The sequence below is a fragment of the Toxotes jaculatrix genome, chromosome 21 (assembly GCF_017976425.1).
Source record: "Toxotes jaculatrix isolate fToxJac2 chromosome 21, fToxJac2.pri, whole genome shotgun sequence".
Classification (NCBI taxonomy): Eukaryota; Metazoa; Chordata; class Actinopteri; family Toxotidae; genus Toxotes; species Toxotes jaculatrix.
In genome coordinates this window covers 9618680-9628816 of record NC_054414.1, presented here as the reverse complement: position 1 = coordinate 9628816, position 10137 = coordinate 9618680, and the positions used below count along the sequence as shown (strand labels likewise).

The 10137-nt window shown below is 42.0% G+C and overlaps 1 protein-coding gene across 1 annotated transcript; it reads left to right on the top strand.

The window, feature by feature from the left end:
- The first annotated feature begins 2083 nt into the window (after positions 1 to 2083).
- On the top strand, positions 2084 to 9946 carry atp6v0cb (ATPase H+ transporting V0 subunit cb). The gene is made up of 3 exons (XM_041066789.1): positions 2084 to 2372; positions 7773 to 7956; positions 8813 to 9946. Exons 1-3 carry the CDS (start codon positions 2300 to 2302, stop codon positions 9015 to 9017), a joined length of 462 nt encoding a protein of 153 aa, XP_040922723.1. The 5' UTR covers positions 2084 to 2299; the 3' UTR covers positions 9018 to 9946.
- The last annotated feature ends 191 nt before the right edge of the window (positions 9947 to 10137 follow it).

The following is a 10137-nucleotide window of genomic DNA, read 5'->3' as shown; positions in this document are numbered from 1 at the left end:
CACAGACTAGTATAGAGTATTACAATGTGGTCATTGAGACAGAGGGGGGTCTTTGCTTCCAATACCTTACCTCCTTATGAACTGTATATCTGTCCTTCAGGATGAATGATATTAATTTTCATAAGTTTTTCAGATTGTTGCCATATAGAAAAGCAAAGGTTTGTTATTAATATAGGATTGAAACTTTTCGATTTCCACAACTTCATCCCAGTAAGAGTGAAACACAGAGTTATGTTTTTGGTCACACGCTGAAACCGGCCCATGAAGGGAAAATGCCAAACTTCAGAGTTTAGCTCAGTTTAGCACAGTGATTTCCTTTATTTAGAACCCGGTCAAATCTTATACAGAGTGCAGCTCTCTGCAGACCTATATGCTGGTCTGATCACATATCATCTAAGATGAAGGATCTAGATGTCAATCTTGATGAAACGTTGTAAGTCTGGATTTACCATGCAAAAACGATTGATGCTTTATAGTGCACCTTCAATAATATATTAATTGAATCATGTCCTCGTGAGAATTTCTCAGTTCCCTGTTTCCCTTCCTTAAACAGCATCTCTAAGACTAGGCATCCAAATAAGGTTTGTTCTTATGTCGACCCCTTAAAACTCATTGATCAGTACAACTAGAGGACAAGAGCATTCATCTAATCGCTGTGTCCATCTACCCACAACAAACACGAAGCAACAATGTGTGGTTACATAGGCTATCATATTACAGCATGTTGTCAAATGAGCTGGTTGCAAATGTCTGCTGAGTATGTTTCCCTAACAGGAACATCATAATCCAATGACATCAGAAAGACTACATAGCCACCTAATGGAGTCCTGGATCAATATGTGTTCAGTCGGAAGAGAAAGAGAAATGAAGTGAAAATCATCTCATTCATTTGTGACCTTTTTGTTACCAATGCATGGCTGCACACACACACACACACACACACACACACATGCACAAACACATATCCTCCCTGCCTCAAAATGATCTATTCTTGTTGCATAATGCAGCCTTGCATTTGGCAGCAGGAGTAAGATGTTGGCCGAGTAAAGTGTTTGAAAGAAGGAAGGCCTGTGATGCTGGTGTAGAAACAGCATCATGAGTGAAGAGGCTTTACAGTGATACGGGAGGGGGAGGGGGTCCTTCTCTGGTGCTGACTAGACTAGGCAATGCAGAGAGAGCAGGATGGAGGGACGGACGAAGGAGGAAGAGGAGGAGGAGGAGGTGTGGGGACTGCACAGGCTCTCTCTGACTCACCCACGAGCACACACTTCTCATCTCCCATGGTGTCCTAGCTCTCTGGACCCCTCCTCTTCCTGGATCTCTGACCCTGCATTTGCTGGGAGCTGTACAGTGGAATGGGGGATTCTCGGCTCCCTCCCCCCACCACATACACACTCAACCATACACACTCAGCCTCAAATTCTCTCACTCTCACGCTCCACACTGCTGCATATCACAGCTAACTGTAAACCACCCTCTGCTGCATGGTAGAGTATTGGTGCAAAAAGCAGAAATGAGTTCGAGCATAATATGCAACATTAGGAATTTCAGTATTTGGGGACATCACATCAATCAGCTGTGGGGTTCTCTTGGAGCGTGACATTCACATCATATTTAGTTTGATTTTTAAAATAATGTATTTAGACATTTGAAAGAAATGGTGTCTTGATTTTGGTTTTCTTTCCCTGATAGCGAGGATAACACAAACACAGCTTTTCTTTACACTAGCACTGTCTCCACACCCTCTTGCTTATCTCCATCATTTCATCCTCCTGCTTCTGAAGGGTGAATGCGTAGATATCAAAGGGGAAAGCCTGCAGCGGAGCACACCACAGTGATGCCTGACAGGGGTGACCTTCAAAAAAACAAAACATAAAATAAACAAAAATAAAAAAACACTTTCTTTGTGCAGAGTAAGCCGATTTTTTACTTTACATCCACATTAATTTTCTTTTTCTTTTTTTATAAATATGAGGGCGGAACCGTATATCATTAACGAACTTTGTTGGAGTGCACCCCCCCCCACGCACACACCCAGTCGATGATAGGTTTTATCCGTACGGCCAGTCAGGTGACATTTTCCGCTTCGCCATTTTGTGCTGCTGCGCCGGGTATTTATCAGAAGAGTCGTGACTATCCCGTTTACAGTGCTAGTTAGGTGGTCAGACGGTTCTTGGTATACTCGGTTTTTGTATTTCAGGACTGTGGCCTTCGATAGGTTTCGCGAAGTGCGATTTTTGACCAGTCATCAATAATTAATTTTGTATATTTAGTTTATTTTTATACTGTGTGAGGAAGAATGTCGGCCGAAAGCCCCGAATACTCTCCGTTCTTCGCAGTGATGGGTGCCTCTGCTGCTATGGTGTTCAGCGGTAATTATCAAACGATCATCTTTCACGTTGAAGCTGTTTGTTAGATAGTTAGACAAAATGTTGCTTTGTACATTTGCTGCTAACCTCTTTTGCAATTATATTATCCCCTACAGGGTGCTTTGAATTGTCAACCATGGTGCGTCCCTTGAAACTGAGAGCCATCCGCTAGCCCTGCTAAGGTTAACGTCGCAATGCTAATCCTGAGCTCTCGTTTATTTAGAGCTAGCAGCTGACTCTGGTTTATTCGTAATATGCCGATGTTTGGCTATTATTAGTGAATACAGTGATCACTGCCAGACTTTCTGACCTCACTGACATACAGCAAAGACTAGTCGAGACTAGTTAGCTAGCTGATGACGACTACACAAGTTAGCTTAGACGTTAGCTTAGCTCGGTTATATGGGCTCTATGCTTTATCTGAGTGGAAATGACAAAACATTAACTCATGCGAACTGATCAGAAAATCTGACTGTACAAGTATAGCAGTGCGTATTGTTTAACAGTTTATAAAGGTCCTACGGTGTCATCGTGTATCCCATTTATACCCAGTTAGCTGCTTGTTAGCTTGCACCACTAAAGAGCAGGTAAGTTAGGTTGATTCTCACCCTTTTCTGCACGATGCTACACGATAGGATGTAGAGTCTATTGAGTCTATGGTGTTAAAAGTAATAGGCGATAAGTTTTATATGAAATTATTTATTGTGATTTGAATGCAGAAATCATCCATCTGTAACGGTAAAGGATTGAATCGACGGCTTTCTGTTTAAAGTGTTTGCTATTCTATAGGAGTTTGCCATCTGTTAAAATCGGTGGTGTGGCGTCTCAGTGATCGCAAGTAATTTTAATTTGAAAACTGCTTCTCTTAGCAATTTAAATGACCATTGGAAACCAGGATCAGCTGGTTAACTTCCTTATTGCTCAGAGGAATTACACAAGGTCACATGATCATCACATGATGAGACTTCTGACTTAGAATTGCCATCTGGCTACTGGTTTTGAGAAATATTTATATAAATTAAAAACGTTTTTAGCCCGTTCTAAGAAAATATGATGGATCTTACAGAAGATAAAGGCTTTAACACCACTGTTGCTATCAGTGTTGGGAATTGCAGAAAGTGGACTTTGAAACTGGCTTGGTTTATAATTGGTCATGCTTGTTTTATGGATCTTTTCCTGTTTTATTATTTGTCTTCCCTTAAGCCAAGGCAAGAACTACATCATATGCCAATGGTATTCTGCTACATAATAAAGGCCTACATGTGACTAGGCTGACTGGTGAGACGGGTGCATCTCCAATAGGAAATCAACAAGCTACTAATTGACCAAGTTACAGAGGGCTTGACCCGCTGTAGCTTGAGGCCTTTTAGCTGGCTCACATATGGTGGTGAATGATACATAGGTTTTCATTGAGGCACATCTCCATGGTATTTGCTGTCATGCAAGACCTTGAAATCTATTTGCAGAGAGGTTTTTCCAACATAATGTAATCTTGGATTCTACCCCCCACCTTTTCTTTTGTCTGTTCACAAATTTAAGCATCCACATGCCTATTGAATAGAGAGTAAAATGACTGACTTAACATGTTTTTTAACTAATCACATTGAGCTGCATGATAATGAGAAATCTCCAAAGTAATTTTGAGCTGGAGATTTCAGGTATTTGAGAATGTTTTGAGAGAAATCTGACCCAGTAACTGCTGTTTGAGGCATTATCTTCGTCATCACAATAGGGCATCCTAGTTCACAATATAAAAATGTCTCATGATACAACTGTATGATTTTATATCACCCAGCCTTACCCAGAAGCGAGATGAGGTGGAGGTTCTTGTCATAACTCAGGTTTAATGTGTAGCGATGGGCAAGGGCAGCATGGAGGCGATGGCGTCTCCCTGAGGCTAGCAGTAGTACTAGTTGGTGATGGTGAAAGAGTGACAGCTGGGGAATTAGCTAGTGGGGAAGGGATCAAGATGGCACAAAGAAGGGATGTGGTAATGGTGGGATGGACAGGAACACTTGATGATTCAGGCTTCGTCTTGAAGGATCTTACACTGTGTTGTGGAATCATTGACAGGAAGTTGTAGCTTGTGCTCCTATAATGTCAGTCACTGTAGTCTACAGAAGCTGAAGGACTATGGCTGCAGTTAGAGATAGTCATCGTCCGTCATTCTGTCATGTTTTGGAGCGCTGATCCAACATCCAGTCTCTAGCATACTGAAATAGTGACAAATTTACATCACAAGTTCTCACCCAACTGGATTGCTTAAAATGTCTTATTCTGATCACAAGAAAAAAAAACAAATATATTTAATTTAAAGTAGTTGGCCTTTTTTGTGGAACAGTCTGTAAGTTGCTGTGATCTTCTGGTGTCAGCTGATGTTGCATTGTTTTAGTGGTCTGGTGACAGTTGTGAGGCCTGCCTTTAGTGATTGCCTCAGAACAGGTGACACTCACAAGGTGTTATTACCCTGTGATACTCCTGTGATAGCTGTAGTGCAGCGGCTCTGATTCCCCATTTCTTTAAATACTATTTTACCCAACAGCCCACATGCTCTCCTCTTCTCTCAACCAGAACAGTTAAATTATAAAGGAGACTTGCATCCTGGATAATTGACACGACTGATAAATCTACACATAATGGTGCTGACCACATTTTAACAGAAGGCGTGCGTTCACTGCAGTGTGTGCTTTTCCAGTTTCCAGCGCAGGCATTGTAGGCAGGTCTATTCTTAATGCAATAGCCTACAAACAGCTTGTCACCAAGGAAGTAAATTTTTTCTGATTAGTCATTATTCATTATTATACATTTGGTTGCTTGACCTTTGATTCACATTGTTTTTCTCTCACTCTTCAATTAAAAAGAGGTTCAAGTGGTGACAGCAGCATATATGGTCTAGACATCCCTCTGCTTTGGATGCAATGGGTTGGTCGGTGTCTCATAATTTCTGTTATACAGCCAACATGCTGTTTTGTAAGACTGGAAAGCAGTTTTACCACGTGAGCTTCCTGATTTTGACATAATGTTCCTTAAAAGTAGTGCTTCCCCATTCTCTCCCTACTCAGAGTGGATCAATCTCCTGTCTGTTGCGTGGGCATTTTGCATGCAAGACCGCTCATAGCTGGAGGCACCTCCCGCTCTGACATCACAAGGCGTCACAAGGGCATCCCATACATCAAATATTCTGCAGGGAGGGAAAAAAGAAAAGGGGTAAAAGCTCTTTACCTAAGCTGCAGGGATTAGGATTAAAACCCAGAGGTTGTGCCTCCACACCACTGCAGAAGCCGCCCTGCCATAACATCAGACCTTTAATCGTCAGGACAGAATGGCTGTGTTTGGGGATTCCAGGGTTTCTCTGTCAGCCCTCACCTGTCACTCCTCAGTGAGGCCAAGCTTACAAAGAATAGAGTGGAGTCGGAGGATAACGTTACTGACGGTAACTTATTACGAATGGATGGCTGAATGGCTAAAAGAAACAGCTGTTCAGAGGAAGGCTTAGGTGTTTCCTGATTATTGTCCTGAGGATTTTTTGTGTAGCGAAATTGCAGGGTTTGTTTTTGGATCTGCCATCTTGGTCAGTTTTTATATCCAACTGCTCAGGTAGGTTCTGTGTCCTTCCTCAAGCAGGTGTGAGTCTTGATGTAGTGCCTGGTATGATGTACCTTAAAGTTTATGTTGGATTTAAAGACTTAAGTCCTACAGCAAAGAGTCTGATGCTTTTGCAAGGTCAAAACAAGGACAAATTTTCTTGAGTGTTTGTCAGGCCTTGCGATAACAGTGCCCAGTTAAACTCAGACGCATCTCTGTAGATGGGCCGTACTGATTAAACCTTGTGCAGATGGCATCAGTCTGGCGATAAATCAATACAAGTAGTTTGGGGCGTCGCTGACACATTTGAAGATCGGCCTGCATCATCTTCCTGTTTGCCTCTACATTGATTTGCCAGAAAGCTTCACAGCTAGACTTGGAATTAACTAGAAGTATGTCCAAGCTTGCTCAACACATTGTCCCATGAAATGAGAAGACACGGGGCAGGGTACCTCGGGCTGTATGCACAGAGCTGTCTTCCAAGATGATATCTCAAGAGACTTTTCCGATTTAATCATAAGTATGTTGGCTATGAGGAACCAAGAAAACTACATTGCAGGGTCCTCCATTATTCACCAATGGTATAGTATGATGAGATCAGCATGAGAAATGGATTTGTGTTGATAGCACTTTATAAGATTTCATTGTATTACATAAGATTTGCTGGCTGTTAAGCAGCCATTTTGACATCCTTTCACTGAAGACATAGTAACAACTAGATTTGCTGCACACGATGACCCCATACATTAATGCATGCACGGAGCAATACGTTAGATGCTATGCTGTGGCCAGTGTCACCTCAGAGGTTTCACTTTAGCTTGCCTTTGCAGTGGATGAGGGAATAAACACATTCACGTTCACGCACATGTGTACACACTCCTCTGACAGTGCGAAATCTAGTCAAACCAGCCTTTCTCTGATTCATGACACTCTGCACTGCTCTGACGGGTTTTGTTGGATATCGCAAACGATTCTCTCTCATCTCACCTGGAAGCCGTTCAGTTCTTTGTTGTGCAGAATTATAACCAGTTCTTGATGGATGATTGCTGTTCCAGAATTGGCTATATATAGTGTCTAACATTAAATCAGGGTGATTATTGATTTTCTCGTTGGCTCTCCTCCTGCCATCAGATTCTTATTTATTTATTTTTTCTCTTGTGTTTGACGTAGGTGGCACTGCGCTCTCTCTCCTCAGCGTCACAGGCCAACATGCTGATGAAGCTTTTTGTTCTCTTACTTCCCCTTCACATTACAGTGATACTAGCCAGAGACTAGTGTGGCCTGGTGCTAACACACAGCACAGATGCCACATGAATGTGGACTGGTAGCCGCTGCCCCACAGTGCCTGTCCTGTACTAACGCTGGCTCTGGAGATGTGGTATCCTGCTTCTCCTGTGATGTCAGCAGTTCCCTGTGTGCTTAAGCCTAATGAGGCTTTTTCATTCGGAGAGTGATTTCCCACCCTGCAGCAGGTTCAATTCTGAAATTACATGGGCTGCGGCAGTTTTGGGAGACGAGACACAAACTGTTACAAAGCAGATTTTTTTTTGTTGCGTTGTATTTTCATCAGTAGAAGAAGAAGAAGAAGGTGATCTGGTATTTCCATTCAAACACAATCAAAATTTCCCCAAGTGAGGCCATGTTGGATTTTTAAGGGGAACAGAAATTGTTCAGTTGTATTTTTGCTCCACCTCTTATTTCACTTCTGCGTTGTCATTCAGCTGTGTCCTCTGGTTTCTTTTTTGTTCATCTGTTAACCTAGTGTAAAATGCACTGTAGTGTGTATACTAAAGATGTCTTTTCCCTCTTCCTTTCCAGCCTTGGGAGCAGCCTATGGCACAGCTAAAAGCGGTACCGGAATTGCCGCCATGTCTGTGATGAGGCCGGAGCTCATCATGAAGTCAATCATCCCCGTGGTCATGGCGGGTATCATAGCCATCTACGGCCTGGTAGTAGCAGTGCTGATTGCCAACAACATCTCAGAGAAGGTCTCCCTTTACAAGTGAGTTCAGTTGCCCAGTTATGTTTTCACTCATTTGTGTTGTCTGCAGTTCGATTTAATTTGTCAGCACGTCTCCACAGACATGGTTTGTGTCATTGAATTGGTTCTAAAGCAGTAGTGATATGACCCTGTCACGGTTTTATTTCTGTTAGCATGGCCTTGATGTAGATCTACTATCCACCAGCTCAATTAATCATAAAATGTTAAACATTTAAGAAGCGTCCTGTTGCACTGAATGACATATTTCTTTATCTCAGTGAGAACAACCAGTGTGGTTTAACATCTCAACGACTGCACTTTCAGTCTTATCACATGACTGCACATGCTGGAGACACTCACTTTAACACCAGTCTGCTCTTGTTATTTCGATAGTTTTTGGACATTATATGTTTTATGGCACAGAATAAAAATAACAATGACACCAGTCATAATGTTTACATTTTATTGGCATTTAATTTAGCATGTATTGAGTATGAGCTTATCTGCAGTGAGTTGTGTGCACATCCTGTTCATTGCAACTCCCAGAAACACTTCATGGGTTTGTAGTTTAGTTCAGTTTAACATGTTGTGAGGTAGAAATGGTAAACCGAGCAGCAGCCATAGCGATTGATGATGCAGACTCAAACCTCACACACCTCATCAGCTGAACAGCTTTTACCTTACTGCTCCGTTGTATGGAAAACCAGTCGCCCACTTTAGGCATTACAGGCTCTGACAGTTGCAGTGATTTTAAAAGTGCTCTGACATTTACATATTTAGTTAAAATGCTCAATTTCTCAAATTGTTAACCCAGATTACTCGATCAGTGAGAGATCAACATCCCCCTGCTGACTAACACTTGTCTGTGTGTCTTTAGGAGTTTCCTTCATCTGGGAGCTGGGCTGAGCGTGGGCCTCAGTGGGCTGGCAGCAGGCTTCGCAATTGGCATTGTCGGCGATGCAGGCGTTAGAGGCACAGCTCAACAGCCAAGGCTTTTTGTGGGCATGATCCTCATCTTGATTTTCGCTGAGGTCTTGGGTCTCTACGGGCTCATTGTTGCCCTCATTCTCTCCACAAAATAAACATCCAAACATCTCCACTACAAGATCTGTCCTTTATGTTGCTGCTGGAGAAAAAGTGTAAAACGGGGAAAAAATTGTAAAAATTTCTGCCGCACGAGATGAAAGAAGCGAAGGCGGGGAAAAAAAAATGAATTAAAATGGCTCCATAAATATGGTCTTATCTCAACAATGTGTACAGTCGTCCCAATTTGATAGTCAACTTGTAAATGCGCAATGTAGTGATTTGTCTGTCTTGTGTGTGCGTGTGTGTGTTTCAACAACTGTATGATGACGATTCCTTTTTTCCCTCCACTTATTTCAGGCCTTGAGGCCAGCTGAGGCAGCTTGGCCTCTGGTCTTAGAGAGCTGACCAAAGGGCCACACAGCTTTTTCTCCTCCCACGTCGATTTGGGAGTGACACAATTTCCGCATTAATCTTGAGGATCTATTTGTAAAGAGAAATGTGTATGGACTTAAGATTTTTTTCCACTGATTTTATTTATAAGAAATTGTTCATTGAACTGTTTAATGCAGCAAAAGTCTTTAATTCCCCAGGATATATTATACATATATATACAGACATATAAATATCTATATAGATAGATTTAATGCACTGTGGGTTAATTGTGATAAGTGGTTGGAATTCCTCTGGATGTAATTCTTGGTTTAATAATTAAGATTGCCTTTAGTATGTTGCTGGTGGAGTGGGATTTTTGTGTGTAGCCGTATTCTAATCATTACGCAAACATTCTCAAACTTCAGTGTTTTTCCTGTAGTACTGCTGTTTGCATTAAAGGTGTGTGTGCCCCATGTTGGGTCTCACAAGTGTAATTTCCAAAATTCATCTCCTCTCCATCTTATTCACCCCCCCCCCCCCCCCCCCCCCCCCCCCCCCATCTGTGGCTGTACTTCATCTCTTTCACATTCCAGCCATTAAAATCCTGCATGGGTTTCAGTGTTTTGTTGCTGTTGGATATGAAGCTGAAGAGCAGGCTAGTTTCAGAAGATTTAATCCAGATCAAAAAAGCTAGTTTCATGTATGGTTCCTGCTAAAAAAAATTAATAACCAAGGTAAAAAATACAAGAAGACTTGATGGTATCGTTTGTAGCATGCAGCAGAAATCGGTGAGATTAGTGTGCA

Excerpts from the sequence above, each read along its gene's own strand:
- atp6v0cb (XM_041066789.1), top strand. The coding sequence starts at position 2,300 with ATGTCGGCCGAAAGCCCCGAATACTCTCCGTTCTTCGCAGTGATGGGT. Across the intron at positions 2,373-7,772 it reads TGCTGCTATGGTGTTCAGCG|CCTTGGGAGCAGCCTATGGC; the intron begins GTAATTATCAAA and ends CTTCCTTTCCAG. Across the intron at positions 7,957-8,812 it reads GAGAAGGTCTCCCTTTACAA|GAGTTTCCTTCATCTGGGAG; the intron begins GTGAGTTCAGTT and ends GTGTGTCTTTAG.